This window comes from Monodelphis domestica, chromosome 4 (assembly GCF_027887165.1).
Source record: "Monodelphis domestica isolate mMonDom1 chromosome 4, mMonDom1.pri, whole genome shotgun sequence".
Lineage (NCBI taxonomy): Eukaryota > Metazoa > Chordata > Mammalia > Didelphimorphia > Didelphidae > Monodelphis > Monodelphis domestica.
The window spans coordinates 74178734-74196343 of record NC_077230.1 but is presented as its reverse complement, the minus strand read 5'-3'; the positions used below and the strand labels follow the sequence as shown (position 1 = coordinate 74196343).

The following is a 17610-nucleotide window of genomic DNA, read 5'->3' as shown; positions in this document are numbered from 1 at the left end:
TTCAGAAAAAAATCTCTGTCTTCCGTAGTTCCTCCTCTAGTAAACCTGTCTAACGAAGGGGATGAGTCTGCTGTGTGCAAGGCTGCTGCTGGGAAGCCCGCTGCCCGGATCACGTGGGTTCCAGAAGGAGTCTGCGTTACGAGCAATGAAACTCATGATAACAGGACCGTGACTGTGACGAGCAGCTGTAGCTGGAAAAGCTTCAACGGGTCTCGGGCCACCTGCTTCATTTCCCATTTGACTGGGAATAGCAATTTGTCCATAGAGTATCATGGTAAGTAGCATTTCTGTCTCATATTGTGATTGATTCTCTCCACTTCTCTAGAGAAGTAATATTATGAGGCAAAAGTGGCTTTCTAAGAGGTTGAAGAATTTCACTTCTAAAGTTGTCTCAGCATCAAATGGGAAAGCACTAAATACAAAGACATTCTTGTACACAATTTAGAATCAATATTTTCTGCTCCTTGATTTCATGTTTCTTCCAATGATAGTTGGCTTTATCCCCTAGTCATCCTTCCTTGATGGGTAATTTAAGAAGAACTCATTTGACTAGGGGAAAGAAAAATATATTTGCTTGATTTGTCCAAGTGGGAATTAAATGGAAAATTGAAGATAGAACTCCCCAGTAAAACTACTAAGCCAGATTTATATAGATATGCAATATCATCATTATTTGTTCTTTATGATAAAATATTACAAAACAGTTAGAGAAAAAATAGGTAGAGTCTTGTGATCTCAGTCCTACAATGGGGAGTTAGCTGAAGAAACAAGGAAGGTCTCAGGAAGAAAAGTTTTACAATGAAAATACAAATTATTTTGATAAGGAAGGAAAGGTCCCCAAGGCAAACTATGCCTTTGGGTTGCTTTTTGATAAATTCAGTTAAAAAACCATTTCTACAAAAGATGGAAACAAGCCCATTTAAATGAGGATGAATAGAAGAAAACTGTCTTGACAATGACCTTAGAAATGACTTGTGAAACAATGGCAGTATAAGTGCCTTTAAAAAATAATGCTAGGTAGATGAAAGAACAAAACAAGAAGGGTGGAATGTTAACTGATGCCTAGGAGTAGATGAAATTTTTCAACTCTTTTCCTTCCATTTTATCTACTAAGTGAACTTCAGATTGGAAAGGATAGATAAAAAATTTAGAGGGGATTGAAATTCAAGATAATTTATGGAATCAGGAGAATTAAAGCAACTTATTACACCTTAATGAGTTCTTTCACCTGTTCCAAATGAATGAATGAAAAACTAGGATAATCATAGTCAGTAATTTCTTGTAGGAATGGTGGGGAACAGCAGAGAGGATTGGAAGTGGGCAGTGTTCTTTTATTTTTAATTTTCAAAAAAGCAGAAGAGTCTGGCTTTTTAAAATTGTAAGCTTGACTTTGATTCCTGCAAAAATTCTAGAGTGCATCATTAAGAGATGGTTTATGAAGAATTAGAAAGGGAAGCAGATATTATTGTAATCCAACAGGGACTCATTTAGAAAAAAGTTATGTGGCAGCTAGGTGGCTCATTGGATGGAGAAACAGGACTGGAAACAAGAGGTCCTGGGTTCAGATCTGACCTCATACATTTCCTAGTTGTGTGACCATAGTCACTTAATCCCTGTTGTCTAGCCCTTACAACTCTTCTGCCTTGGAACCGATACCTTGAAATGTAATAGTGTTTTTTTAAAGAACCCATATAGCTTTAGGCAGGAAGGCACCATGAAATGAAATCCTATAGTGTGTTGGCCTTGGAAGTGGGGAGCTCAGAAGAGAAGGCAACCCCTGCTGCCACTTGTTCTTTTGAATGTACTGGCCAGCTCGTGTGGCCATCTCAAACACTTTTCAGACACTTTCTTTGGTTTTGGCGAAACACTCAAGGTGGCTAAAGGCTGATCTCATTGGTCATGTCCCAGCACTCCTTTGACCTCACAAGTTCCTACTTCACCTTCACTAGCTTTCCCTATGCTATGCTCATCATGTCTCAGGTCCTTCTTATTCCCCACATGATGTTGGGCACTTGGGGACAGAAGGGCTTCACTTTTGATGTCTATTTCTTAGGACTGACTGGGCTATCAGTGGAGAAGTACAAAAGGATGATCTCAGTGTCAGTGTAAAAGAGTGGCTAGAGTCCACCATAGACTTCCAGCCGTGTCCCATTATGCCAACTCCACCTGCTTGCCTCCCCACTTCAACATCAGCAATGTAATTTTCAAATTATGGGGGAAAATCAGCCTCCTCAGGCAACTGCTCCTTGCTGAAGACAATGAGCAGGCTGATTTTCCCACAGGTACCATCTCCAATAATTTCTAATTTGTTCTAAGTTGCAGTCACAACTGTAGCTCAGGCTCTACACTGCTGTGCAGTCACTGCACAAAGCAAAGGGACTAGTCCCTCATTTTCTTTTGTGATGAGGAAGCCAGGTGGTATAGTGAATAGAGCAACAGACTTAGAGTCAGTAAAACTCATCTTCCTGAGTTCAAATATGGCCTCAGAAACTTATAAGCTGGGTGACATTGGACAAATTACTTAACTCCTATTTGCTTCAGTTTCCTCATTTGTGAAATGAGCTGGAGAATTAAATGGTAAAGCACCCTTGGTTCTTTGCCATGGAAACCCCAAATGGGGTCATGAAGAGCCAAACATTACTGAACAACAACAAGAAGATTATTATATTGATAGATCAGAGGTCTATCCTAAACATAATATGCCAGGATTTCAGAAAGGTATTTGAATATCTCTTGGCATATCTTTTTGTACAAGATGAGGAAATATGGGCTGGATGATAGGATAATTAGATTTGAAACTGGTTGAATGAGTGGCCTCAAAGATTCCCCACTGAGGACAAAGTGGGAGGTCTATAGGAGGTCTACATGGTTCTGTCCTTGTTTTCATTCATTTTTTAAATTAATGAGTTGGGTGAAGACACAGTTGTTCAAATATCACAAAATTGGTAGGCACAATGAATATATTGGATGACTAAACTAGGATCCCAAAATGTTGAAACAATGGACCATATTTAATAAGATGTAATTTAATAGGAATAAATATAAATTCCAACTCATGGACTAAAACATACACCCATACAGAAACAAAACCAAATTATATTAGTATAGGGGAGATGCAGACAGATAGTAATTCTTATGAAAATATCCAGGGGATTTTAGTAGGCTGAAAGTTCATTATTAATTAATAGTTACAGAGCTCCAAAATTAAGCTCATAATCTTTCTTACTAACTGGGCTCCTTGCCCCAGGCACTGCTAAACACATCAACTAGATGGAGACCAAGGCCACAGCTCTTAACCAAACCACCAGATGGCCTCCTTGGGGCAAAGATGGGTAATCCTTCTTCTGTATCTATACCCTCCAGGTTGACAATAGTATATTAAACAACAGAATCACAGAATCTCAAAGTGAGAAAGAATTTGTCATCTAACTGAATTCGAACTCAGAGTGGGATCTCTCTCTAATGTTTCTGACAAGTGACCATCCAACCTTTCCTCGAAGACCAGGTAGCAGTGTTGTGAGTTGGCCTGACACCAAAACCTTGTTAGTTCAGGTTAGTTTTGGAAACAGAATGAGACAGTCATACATCATTGAAAAGTTAACAAAAGGGGGTTCACTTTGCCCTAACATGGAAAGGACATGCCACAAGGATATAGTGGTGCCTATCTTCTGTTGATGTGACCTTCCATTTCCTTATATAGAAACACATCTGGCCAGCAAAATTATTATGTCAGTAGAATAGAGAACTACTGTAGACATGACATATCTGGATTTCAGCAAAAGCACTTGAATAAAGGCAGGGCAGAGTGGTGGTTTGGGGCAGCCAAGTGGTGCAATGAATAGATCACCTGTTCTGGAGTCAGGAAAACTCATCTTCTTGAGTTCAAATCCCACCCTCAGACACTTACTAGTTATGTGGTCCTAGACCAGTAATAACCTCTATTTGCTTCAGGTTCCTCATCTGTAAAATGGGGACAGACTGGAGAAGGAAATGGCAAACCACTCCAGTATCTTTGCTAAGAAAACCTGCGTGGGTTCACATAGAGTCAGAAATGACTAAACAACAGTCCCGTCACCTAATTTGTTTTCAGCAACATCCCCCCAACTCCATTGTGGTTGTTTTCAACCAGTCCTGCGTTTTCAGTGATATAGTGAACTCCTGGTAAAGAACTTCTACGATTGCATCATCTCTGAAAGGTAGAGTTGCTTAAGAGCCCTGAGAGATCAAGCAGCATGCCTGAGGTAGAAAAGCCAGTATGTGGCAGAGGCAAAACATGAACCCAGGGCTTCCTGACTTGAGACAGCCCTCTAAATGCACTATGATGCTGGGCCAGGCTAGGAACTCCTGACAAACAGGTTGCCCTTATCAGTGTAATGATCACTCAGCCACAGAGACAGCGATGACATAGTGGATTTACACACATAAAAATCAGAGTTTTTAATGCAAAAAATAAAATGCATAAGATTTCAAAGGAAGCCCTTTACATTAAAATGCAGTCATCAAGAGTATTGTAAAATCAGCCTCACTTGTTCTACAGCATTTTGGCTGTGACCCTGGGCAAGTTATTTCATTTCTAATGCCCCAGGCAACGCTTTAGGTTTATAGTTTACAGAGAAGATGCTAATCTGTACCAGCAGCCCAAATTTCCGCAGTGAAAATCCTCTGCACAGCTTAAACCTTATTTCCGGTCCAATGTGAAAAAAGGGACCCACTACTCTAAAATCAAGGCATCCCACTGTAACATACATTGTTTCTGTGTAATCATCCCCCCCCCCCATTGGTTTCACTTAACACCATCATGTTTTATAGACCCAATTAACATCTGAAAGGAAATCTATCATTTAAAGAACAATTACTTGTAGTCTCTCCTTTGGTAAACCCAAGATTCCAATTGCTATTCTTCAAAAACTCCTGGGAGGGAATGAGCAATGACAGTATACCTAAGTGCTAGGCACTGTGCTAAGCACTTCTTCCTTAAAAACCCTTACTTTCCATTTAGAATCAAATCAGTGACCAACCATGGTTCCAGAGGTCTCATGATGAAAGGTTGTTCACCTCCTGACAGAGAAGCGATAGATAGACGATAAAGAATGAGGCATATTTTGGACAGAACCAGTGCAGAAATTTGTTTTACATGACTTTGCATATTTATTTTAAACATTTTGTTTTTCTTATTTTTTCACCATAAGGAAAGGCAAGTTAAAAATCAATACTTGCTAATTAAAAAAAAGTTAAAAATAGGTGCAAGTATAATAATCCAATTACCTATTTTTTCTGTTTGATCTTTGCAAATATCTTGTAAGACTTTAAAATGCTTTGCTGAAATAATGATACACTACACAGCTAGCATTTCCTTGATGTAGCTTAGTAACTGTATCAAAAAAATAAAAGTAGATTACTTTGAAATAACTTTTAAAAAACAACCTTACTTTGTCTTAGAATTGAGAATATCAATTCTAAGGCAGAATAGAGCAAGGCAATTGGGGTTAAGTGACTTGCCCAGAATCACACAGCTAACACGTGTCTGAGGACAAATTTCAACCCAGACCTCCCATCTCCAGGCCTCAATCTCTATCCACTGAACCAACAATTGTCCTTTTAAAATGAGTTGGTTTTAGTGAATTCTAGAGATCACTGCTCCTTTACAAATGCACATGAAAATCTCTATTTAATAATCTATTCTAGAATTTTCTAGGGATTGTATGTCAAGCTTCTGGGCCAATAGATTTTCTGTTCTAGACAATTGGGACAATAATACCTTTCTCTAGTCTTCTAGCATCTTCCTTATTCTCTGAATCTTCAAACATTATCTCAAGTTGTTCATGACAGGAATCAATTCCTTTAATACTCAGTGACAGAATTCATCTGGATGTAGAGAGTTATTAACTGTCTTCTTATTTCCCCACCTCATGATGAATTTCTTAAATTCTCTCTTATTCATATTTGTTCTATAATTTCCAGTTTGATGATCTTCTTTGCTGAAAAGGTGAAGGCAAAATAGGAGTTGAGAATTTGTTTTTTTAAAATATAATCTGTTATCATCATTTGCTTCAATCAGTGGGTCACACGATTCCTTGTTATTATTCTAAGTATACCTTAAAAAGTTGTTTTCATTGTCTTTGCTTTTTTTTTTTTAAACCCTTACCTTCCATCTTGGAATCAATACTGTATTGGTTCCAAGGCAGAAGAGTGGTACACGCTAGGCAATGGGGGTTAACACAAACCAGGGTTACACACGTGGGAAGTGTCTGAGGCCAGATTTGAACCTAGAACCTCCCATCTCTAGGCCTGGCTTTCAATCCATTGAGCTACCTAGGTGCCACTCCCCCCTTTTTTTTCTTTTTTAAACCCTTGCCTTCCATCTTGGAATGAATACTATGTATTGGTTCTAAGGCAGAAGAGTGGTAAGGGCTAGGCAATGGGGGCGGGGGTAAGTGACTTGGTCAGGGTCACACAGCTAGGAAGTATCTGAGGTCAGATTTGAACCCAGGACATCCCATCTCTAGGCCTGACTCTCCATCCACTGAGCCACCTAGCTGCCCCCCTGACTTTACTTTTTTAATTGCTTTCCTTTTATTTTTTATTTATATGTAGAAACAATTAAAAATATTTTCTGACATTTTACAATCCAAATTCTCTTCTTCACTCCCCTCCCCCTTCCCTAAGCTGGCAATTAATATGATATAGGTTATTCTAGTTCTGTCATCCAATACCTATTATTCTTTATGTTGTGAAAGAAGACATATATCACATATGCAAGAAAAAAAAAACTCATGAAGGAAATAAGAGAAAAATGGGATGGTTCAATCTGTATTTAGACTGACACTTTCTTCTCTGGCTTTGGATAGCATTTTTCATCGTGGGTTCTTTGGGGTTGTCTTGGATCCTAGCATTGCTAATGATATTTTAGTCCTTCACAGAAGATCATCATATTTTTTTCTGTTATTGTATACAATGTTCTCCTGGTTTGATTCACTTCCCTTTGTATCAGTTCACAGAAGTCTTTCCAGGTTTTCATACTGTTCATCATATCTTATTGCACAGTAGTGTTCACAAACATATGTTGTAATATGTTCAGCAACTCCCCAACTGATGTTCAGCAATTTCCCTTTTCAGTCTGCAGTTCTTTGCCTCCACAGAAAGAGCTGCTATAACTACTTTTGTACAAGTATTTGCTTTTCTCCTATTTTTGATTTTTGATCTCTCTGGGATATAGACCTAGTCATGAAATTTCTGGGTCAAAGTATATGTATATGTATATATATAGTTTTATGGCCCTTTGGGTATGGTTCCATACTGTCCTCTAGAATGATTGTATTAGTTCACAGTTCCTCCAACAGCGTATTAGTGTCCCAATTTTTCCACATCCCTTTTGACATATATACTTTTTTAGTCACATTTAACAGTCTTATAGGTGTGATGGATCTGATCTGTATCTGATTGGTATCTCAGAGTTCTTTTAATTTCCATTTCTCTGACTATTAGATATTTGGAGCATTTTTAAAATACCTATAGATAGTTTTGATTTCTTCCTCTCAGAACTATTTGTGCATATTCTTTGATATATATCAATTGAGGAATGACTCTTTTCATTGTCTCTAGCATTTTTCACCAGCTTTCGCTCATTCTGAGATTTAGTCTTCTAAACATTTATATAGGTCTTGCTATTCTTTTATGCGCATTGTTGGTCATTGCATTTCTTTTGTACTCATGCATTTTTGTAATAAAAGTCATCTAAGGTTATGGACTTCTGCCTTGTTCAGAGACATTGGTTGCTGTAGGCATTTCTTTTTCTTCTAAATTGATATCATTCATGATTATTATATGGCTTATATTTATGAGAATGTATCATCCTTCTTGAATAAAATTTCCTTTTTAATATTAAGTCCATAGGTTAAGTGCTATCTTTTCTTTGAATTTTTAGGCAAGCAATCCATCAGCTTTTATTAAACTCTTACTATCTGCTAGGAAATGTGCAAAGAATAGATGTACAAAGAAAGGCCAAAGACAGTCCTTAGCCTTGCTACATGCTACATGCAGGACAAGTAGAAAATGATTACCCCGGGGAAGGCAATAGCATTAAGAGAGATCAGGAAAGGCTTTCTTTAGAAAGTGAGATTTAGTCCTGCTTTAAAATTCTAGGATACATGTTTGATTATTACTGGATTGCCCATCCTTACAACACAGACATACGAAGCACTCAGTTTGTGAGCTGCTACCTGCTTGAGGAATTTTCTTTTCCCATGCAAAGATCGCCAAGGCAGAGAATTGTGTTGTTCAGATATGCTAGTCCTTTCTTATCACAGTACCCAAATATCAGCATTGCTCTATGTAGATGAGTACAGGAGTACACGAGCCTCAAGTTTAGAACCTAAGTACAAGCTAAAAGTGCCTTCCTCCTTGCACTTTCTTAATTCCAATAACCTCATGTTCCTTAATGGAAGTTTCTCCAATGGGGCACCCTTGGCCTGGTGCATCCACCAATTTTCCATATCTGAAACATAGCATGAATTTTACACTGACGTACATTCTCTCAGGTTCTGTATTATGAGAAAAATTGTTAGAGAATTGAGGGCATTAGGACAGCAAGTGGTTAATTGTGGGAACTTAGTGAATCACACTAAGTCTATCTTGTGGCAGTTCTGGAGCTAGTTGAGTTCCCTTTCTATTCAATCATGAGTGTACTCCAGATTTTGTCTTGCGAGAAAAGTTTAATTAATTGTGGAAATTGAGAGGAAACTTTAATGTGTTGTTTGAACCTAGCTCTTTGTGGTTGGAAAACACTTGTACCTGCTGTTTAGGGATTCTTAACCAAGGAACTAGATTATGTTGAATAGAAATTCATTTAGCCTGATGTAAGGAGTTTTCTCATAACTGAATATCTCAAGCAACTTATGTGTCTTATATGAAAACTGACCCCATACTAATCAATCAGTTATTGTTTCCATGTTCCTTTCATTGTTTATAGGCATACAGAGAACAACGGGACCCTTCTTTTCCTGAATTCAAGAAATTGCATCTGTTCACTCTCCCCCTTCCTGTTTAGAAAGTTAGAAATCTTCCATCCAAATAGAAATCGTATTACCTAATATTGTATTTTAATTCGTTGCTCTTACTTAATTGTTTTTACTGTATAAAAGTCCATGTCCTGTATTTCAAGTTGACCTTGAACTGAGGAAGAGGCTTGATCCCAATTTGTTATGTAATTGGCATGACTTAATAAATCAACATGATCAGATCAAATCTTTATTTCCTCAGTCATTTCATCTTTTGCTCAGGATAGTATAAAATACTAATTCTCTTTCTTTACCCACAGTTATTCAGACCAGATATCAACTTTCTGGCCTCTGCACATTCAAACTCTACATTGCATCAAAAATATCCAAGGGGAAATGTGTGTATTTCACCAATTTTTAGTACCAGGAAAGCATCCTAAGACTCTCATATAGATCAGAGGCTAAGTCACAACTCCAGGCTACTTATTCATCCACTTTTGGTGTCTACCAATCACTCAAGTCTGACTTGTGGCTACAGGAAGCTGTGGTGTGTGCAGTGGTCACATCTTGGTAAAACCAGCTCAGTGGATGGGCTAAATCAGGTTATTGGCAAGCCTCAGACCCATTGATGAGTTATGGGGGTGTCTACTCCAAGCATATAAAGACTTTCACCAGTGGAATAGGTAGATGATAACGTTTGTCATAACAACTATGAATGTGGCTGAAACAGTGGTTGTGGAGCACCTAGAGCTTAGTCAAGCATCAAAGATGCTGAGGTCATCCCCTGCCTCCTGGGCCATCACTGGTCATCTTGACTTTTGTCACTGGTCTTTGATGCCTCTGGAACAGAGGGTGAGACTGATGACTTTGTGCAACTCTGCCTCACTTAAATCCAACTCATATATATGTGAATCAAGACATCAACTGTCATCCACTATTTTACCCAACTTTCATATGTCATTGATCTTTGAAAACAAAGAACAAACAAGTGTCTTGAGCCAGATTTGAACTCAGGCAGATGAGTCTTCTTGACTTCAGACTCAGCACTCTATTTATTCACTGAGCCATCTAACTGCCTTAGAGATAGAATTATTAAGACTTTATTGTTTTTTTCTGCTTTTAATGGGATGAGTCTTCCAATAGGTAGATATACAGATAAAGACTCTCATCATTTCTATATATTGCCTCTACCATTTCAAATCAAATCAACAAGCATTTATAAAGCACCTATTGTGTTCCAGGAAATATGTTTAAAAAAGATTGTATTAGAGAGGCAGCTAGTTGGCTCAGCCAGTCCTCAAGATGGGAGATCCTGGGTTCAAATCTGGTCTCAGACACTTCCTAACTACTCCTAACTACACCTTTGCCACCCTTCTGCCTTGGGATCTACACTTAGTATCAATTCAGAGACAGAAAGTAAGGGTTTAAAAAGAAAAAAAATAGATTGAGATTAGAAAAAAAAACATATTTTCTATCTAGTCAGGTGTTTTGTTGAAGTGCTCCCACAATGTTATTGTTTAATTATTCTCACTCAGATACTTTTTGCTGCTCCACTCTCAGATTTATGTGTTTCCATTCATATCGATGTCTTCTTGGCATACACTGTTGCTTTCTTTTCTCTTCTTTCCAATCCATTTCTTTTAAACAGGCTATGGTTTTTCATTTCCATAGTCTAATCATGAACACCATCTTTATAATCTACCATCTACTATAATAGTAGAAATAATTCTTATTAACTCATATTAACCTTCTTTTGTTACAAATTCAAAAATTACCATATCTAGTTGGGAAGAGTGCATAGTTTAGAATCATAAAACCTACTTTCAAGTCTAATTTTGGCATTTACTATCTGTATGATATTTTAAACCATGGAATCACTGTACCTCAAAGGTAGAGTTGGGGAGGGGAAGAGCTCACTCCCTCATCTATAAAATGAGGGGGTTAAATTAATGTCCCCTTTGACTCTAAATTTTTAAATTTAATTATTTAATTTTTATTTTGAATATTTTCCCATGGTTATATGATTCATAATCACCCCTTCCCTGCTCTCTCCTTCCCCCTCCCAAAGCCGACATGCAGTTCCACTGGGTTATACATATATCATTGTTCAAAACCTATTTCCATGTTATTCATATTTGCAGTAGAGTGATCTTTTAACATCAAAACTCTGATCACATCCCTTTCGTACTACTTGATTGATCATATGTTTTTCTTCTGCATTTCTGCTCCCATAGTTCTTTCTCTAGATATGGATAGCATTTATTCTCACAAGTTCCTCTGGATTGCCCTGGGTCATTGCATTGCCACTAATGGAAAAGTCCATTACATTTGATTGTATCACCGTGTATCAGTCTCTGTGTACAATGTTTTCCTGGTTCTGCTCCTTTCACTCTGCATCAATTCCTGGCGGTTGTTCCAGTTCCCATGGAATTCTTCCACTTTATTATTCCTTTTAGCACAATAGTATTCATCACCAACATGTACCATAGTTTGTTCAGCCATTCCCCAATTGAAGGGCATCCCCTCATTTTCCAATTTTTTGCCACCACAACGAGTGCAGCTATGAATATTCTTGTACAAGTCTTTTACCTTATTATCTCTTTGGGGTACAAACCCAGCAGTGCTATGGCTGGATCAAAGGACAGACATTCTTTTATCGCCCTTTGGGCATAGTTCCATATTGCTCTTCAGAATGGTCATACCAATTTACAACTCCACCAACAATGTAGTCAAGTATCAATTTTGGCTCTAAATTTTTAAGACTTTTTCTGACTACAAAGTCAATCAAAGTCTTAAATGTCATGTGGTCTTCCCTGTTATTTGTGAACAATACCAGGAAAATGTTTTCTAAATTATAAATCATAAAACAGTGTATGGATACATTGTTATTATTTTCTCTAGGAGGAGGTTCCTCCAGTGCTTTCTTGTTTGGGAATCTTCATTCTTCTTTAGAGTACCCTATTTCATAATTGAAAGTTGGTTGGTTGTCTCTTGTCCTTTGTACTTGAAGAAAACCAAAATAACATTATTGGTGATGTCTTTTGACTTGTGCATAAATTGGATTTAAGTGAGGTAGAATCGCACAAAGTCATCAGCCTCCTTCTTTTCCAGAGCCGTTGAAATCCTCTGGCAAGACAAAAGTCAGGACAACTGGTGATGGATCAGAATACAGTAGATTACCTTGGATTCTTCAGTGTCTAACCACATTCTAAGTACTCAACAATGTCTGCTTTATAGCTATTGGAACAAATGGTTCTCATATGCTCATTCTTCACATGCTTGGTGTAAATCCGCCCCCCCCCAACTCATCAATGGTTTGAGGTCTGTCAGTTACCCTCAACTTGGTTTAGCCATCTACTGAGATGGTTTTACCAGAGTGTGGCCACTGTACATGCTGTAGTTTCTTGGAATCACAGATGAGAGGTGAGTGAAAAGTGGACACCAAAAGAGGATGAGCAGCCCTGAAATGGGATTAGCACCAAACACCCCACAGTTGAAAGCAGTCTCTCAATAAGCATCCATTGAATTGAATTGAACTATCATCTTAGAATTCCAGGGGATATTAGGGGAAATGAGATGTCATACAAAGATCACTGGACTTGGAATGAGAAGACTGCTGTTTAAGAAAACATCTTGAGTTCAAATCTGGCTTCAGACACTTCCTAGCTGTGTGACTGGGCAAGTCATTTAAGTCTGTTTGCCTCTCTATAAAATGAATTGGAGAAGGAAATAGCAAACCACTAAAGTATCTTTGCCAAAGGAGCCTCAAAAGGGGCCAAGAAGAGTCAGACACAATTGAATAACAATAGCAACAAAAATGTGATCCCAGGCAAGTTAGTTACCTACTCTGATTCAGAGAACTTATGTAGTAAGTTGTGGAGGGAAGTTCCACACTGAGAGTTCTTATGCTGGATAATGATTACAGTTCTTGGGTTCTTTTCTTCCAATTTTTTTTATATTATCCTGTTTATTTCTGAAACTTAGTAAATGGTTTGTTGTTGAATCATATCAGTCATGCCTTTGTGAATCCATTGGGGTTTTCTTAGCAAAGATACTGGACTGGTTTGCTATTCCCTTTCCTTCAGCTCCTTTTACAGATAAGAGAAACAGAGTTAGGTGACTTGTCTGGAGTTACATAGCTACTAAGTGTCCGAAGTCAGATTCGAACTTAGAAAGATGAATCTTCCTTACTCCAGGACCAGCACTATCCACTGCAGCACCTAGGTTATTGATGATACCTGGTTAATTTTAGACAAGAAGCACAGTTCCACAAAGCTCCCTAATTGTTTTGTTTTCAGCATCAGTAATTTACCATTCATTCATTACATCCAGAAAGTGCCGAGTGGCTCTGTATCATTAAGGTTCTAAATGCTGCCATAAAAAAATGGTAAACCTAGAATCAATCAGTCAACCATCATGAATTTATTAAATACTTCCTCTGTTCTAGGCATTGTTCTAGTTGTTGGGGATACAAATAAAAAGAATAAAACAAACTTTACTCAAGAACTTACCTTTTAGTGGGGAAGACAAGAAGTCTAAAAAAGAAATATAAATAGAATAACTACAAATAAGTATGAAATAACTTATCAGGTACTGGAGAAGCAGCACAGTGCCTAGTACATAGTAGATGCTTAATAAATATTTATTGATTAATTGATTAGACAAATATGCTAGCAGCTGAAGGAATCATGAAAGGATTCCTGTACAATATGGGACTCAAGTTACATCCTGAAAGAAGAAGAAGGAGATTTTATGATGTAGAGGTGAGGAGAGAATGCATTTCAGGTTCAGGAAGTGGACAGTGCAAAGGTTTGGAGATGGGAAATGCAACAGCATGTAAAAGGAATAAAGCTATCAGACTAGGTTGGATTGAAGAATCCAAAGAGGCTGGAAACACTAGGGACCTTATTAGTAAATCAATTTCCTAATGAGATTCCCTAGAATTTTTAGGCTTCAAGGATTTCACACACAAAAATTCTTGATATTCTAAAAACATTATCTGTGTCTTTATTTATAGGTTTGCCAAAACCTCAAAATCCAACCCTCCGTATAATTATTACTGCTGTTTTCATGGGCGTTCTGGCCATTGTGGGATTGGCTGTTCTTTATAAGAAATCCAATGACTGCAGGTATTGATGAATATTTTTAAAGGTATCTTTTCCATTTTCTTAGAGGAAAGGCAGGAACCTAGGGTTTGGGTAGAATGAATTACTTTAGGGAAGGCAACCTACCTCATGTCATATAGTCAGGAAAGGTGTCACGAAAAGGTAGATTTTGTGGAGAGGAATGTCAGATGAAGGAAGGAATTTTATTAGCTGATAGAGAAATCTGATAGAGAAGATCTGAGGATCTTCCAGGAATAAGGAATGTTATGGGAAATAAGGCAAAAGCTTAGTGAATTCAGTAATGCAGGGCTTTGGGGCCTGGGAGAAAGTATATCTGCCAATAATCTGTGCTGGGAAATTAATTATGGTAATGCCTGCCATGTACCAAAAAGAGATGCCTTCATGTATACTCTTCATAAATAGTTATTGTTTACCTTCCCTTCTTACTTCAAAATGAGGATTGTCTCCCACCTCACCCTCCCAGATGCTTACTTAGAATGAGGGTTCTGATTTCCTATGTGCATTGAGCTCCTGAGCTGAGACCAATGTGTGTTTCCACGAGAATTATTCAGGGAGTGTTGGCAGCCAAGAAGTAGGTATTAATTTCTTATTTAGTATAGTTTTTTGTCTTATAAAATCTCTAAATGGCTCATTCCTGTTAGGGAGAGCAAAGGAAAATAGGAATTTAATTTTTCTCATCTTCCTGAAACCTAAGAGGGAGATTTGCTGTTTATTTTTATTTATATATATATATATTTTTTTTTTCCTCCCCCACAGGAATTGTAAATCCTCCAAGCCAGAAGCTACTCCATGTGTTGGAGAGGTAAGAAAAAAAGGGAAATTTATGTGAGTCATTTTTAAAAAATTAAAATTAAAAATTTTTCCCATGGTTACGATTCTTTTTGTCTCTCTCCCCTCTTTTCTCTGCCCTCCTGAGTTGACAAGCAATTTCACTGAATTATACATATATCATCACTCAAATCCCATTTCTATATTATTCATTTTTGTAATAGAATAATCTTTTAAAGGCAAAACTCCAAGTCATATACTCATATAATAAGTGATAAATAATATATTTTCTTCTGGAGTTCTACTCCCATAGTTCTTTCTCCAGATGTGGAGAGCATTCTTTCTCATAAGTCCCTCAAGATCATCCTGAGTCATTGCACTGCTTTTAGTAGTAAAATCAATTACATTTGATTTTTCCACAATGTTTCAGCTGCTGTGTACAGTGTTCTCCTGGTTCATGGAAGTCTTCCTAGTTTTTATAGAAATCTATCAATTTATTATTCCTAATAGCACAATAGTATCCCATCACCATTATGTACCACAATTTGTTCAGCCATTCCCCAATTGAGGGACATTTCCTCATTTTCCAAATATTTGCCACTACAAAAAATGCAGCTATGAATATTCTTGTAAAAACAGAACCTTTTGCATTTTTTTTATCTGATTGGGATACATGCATTCTTTTCTTTAAAAGAAAATTCTTTAAATTTTAATTTATAAAATATATATATATATATATATAAAATAAAAATTCTTTAAAATTTCTTTTAAATTTAAATTTAAAATTTAAAAAAAATTCTTTAAAAGAATTTGCCCTTTGGGCATAATTTCAAATTGCCTTCCAGAATGGTTGGACCATCTGTGAATCATTTAAAAAAATTCTTCTGTTTGACTATTTTATGTTAAAGTTGGTGTTGTATATGAAATTAACACATTTGTTTTTGCTCACTTTGGGCTGGTCCAATTTGCTGGTAGTCATCCTTTAGGCAGAACCTTCCAATAAAAGCCCAACTGAAATCTACCTTGTTCCACATTCAAGCCTGTCCTCTGATATATTTCCAAATTTTCAAAGTCATTAGAGCTAGTGAATTCATTCTATCTTTTCTAATCTTCCGCTAACCCTTTCCCACTTTCAGCTTCAGATTCAGTTAATCACATCACCTTTCTTATAGTCACTATAGCCTGAAACCCGACTCTTATTCCTTGGTCACCAAATTTAGATGATTTTTTTCTTTTTAAATATCTTTCATATACTTCTTCCTCTTCATTCATATTCTATCCATTCAAATACAAGCCTTCATTGCCTCAACTTGTAATATTATAAGAAATTTCTTTAAGCACAGTGCTTAGTGAGTATAATTCTGTCTATAATAAATAGACATTCAGAAATTTTATCTTGACTTATTGGTTAATTTACCTTGTCTTCAATCTCTTCTTGCTCTGAGCTGTTCTACACATTTTTCTAGTTTACTCTTCTTAAACCACTGATTTCATCATGCCATTATACTTCATTAATCTCCATTAATCTCCCCATTGCTTAATGTATAAAATCCAAATTCCTTACCTGGTCTTCAAGGTTCTTTACAATCTGGCTTCATCCTGTCTACCTAGTTTTATCTGCCACTAATCTCAACTTCCTCTTTCATAAACCTCTTCTGAGGGTCAAATAAACAAATAGTTATGAAGCACTGTGTATGCTTTCCTCCTCTCTTACCTATTTAAATCTTATCCATTATTCAAGACCAAATTTTATTCTGATGTTTTTTTCTAGCCACCCTAACTTACATTGAGAATCTTCTTTGGAGTCCAATAGCACTTATGTTCCATGAAAGCTGTAGATACTCCAGAAATGATGTTGAATGTATCAAGCATCTCTTTGATTTACCCTTACTATTTATTTACCTATGAGTTAGTTATTTGCATTGTGTATGGATTGAGGGTAATGATTATCTGTAAGAATTTCGGTCTTAATAGAAGAACAGTGATAATTTCTGCAATGATTTTCTGGTCTCTGTACTAAGGGTTTTATTTTTGGTTTCTATATGAAATTAGGATGAAGTGGAGCCATATGCCAGCTACACAGAGAAGAACAATCCACTTTATGATACTAGGACTGAGGTGAAGATTTCTAAAGCTTCACAAAGTGAAGACTTTGGGTTGGCGTTCCAGGGGGGACTCACCAGATAGGACAGATTAATTGAGGTGCAATTGAATCCTGCTGCTGCTTGTGATCTGGGATTTCTGGGAAACAATATACTTCTGAAGCCTCCCAACGTCAGAGATTCTGGAAATGAGAGACATGCTCCCTGATAGTCATCAGAAGTGAGATTTTGGGAAACTTAACAGCTACCAGTTGGTGCTCTGATGAACTGATGGACTATAGAGACATTCCAGTATTCATCACTTCCTTACTCCCTTTCACTTAACTAACCTAATTCATATACTTAAATAATATAATAAAATACTGAACCTTTTATTTAATCATTTATTTAGTCACCAATTTAGTTATTCCTGAATTGTTTCCTTTTTGAGTAATCATGAAGTATATGTGTAGATGCATGCATACATATATGCATATACATACATATAAGAGTTCATATGCTTGTGTTTTATATATGTATACACATATGTATATCTACTCAAGCATACATATACACATGTCTATATGCATGGGTGTATATACACACATACATATACATACACACACTGTTTGGAGCCAT

General features: G+C 37.0%; 1 protein-coding gene and 1 pseudogene across 1 annotated transcript in view; one reads left to right on the top strand and one right to left on the bottom strand.

Moving 5' to 3' along the window:
- Window positions 1–17376, top strand: part of CD200R1 (CD200 receptor 1) — a 43674-nt gene extending 26298 nt beyond the window's left edge. The window contains exons 4-7 of the mRNA XM_056793461.1: window positions 29–274; window positions 14014–14125; window positions 14879–14924; window positions 16943–17376. Coding sequence (XP_056649439.1) covers window positions 29–274; window positions 14014–14125; window positions 14879–14924; window positions 16943–17077 — 539 coding nt within the window. The 3' untranslated portion in view covers window positions 17078–17376. The remainder of the gene's footprint in view (window positions 1–28; window positions 275–14013; window positions 14126–14878; window positions 14925–16942) is intronic.
- On the bottom strand, window positions 1679–8492 carry LOC107652250 (rho-related GTP-binding protein RhoC-like; annotated as a pseudogene).
- Window positions 17377–17610: the final 234 nt, after the last annotated feature.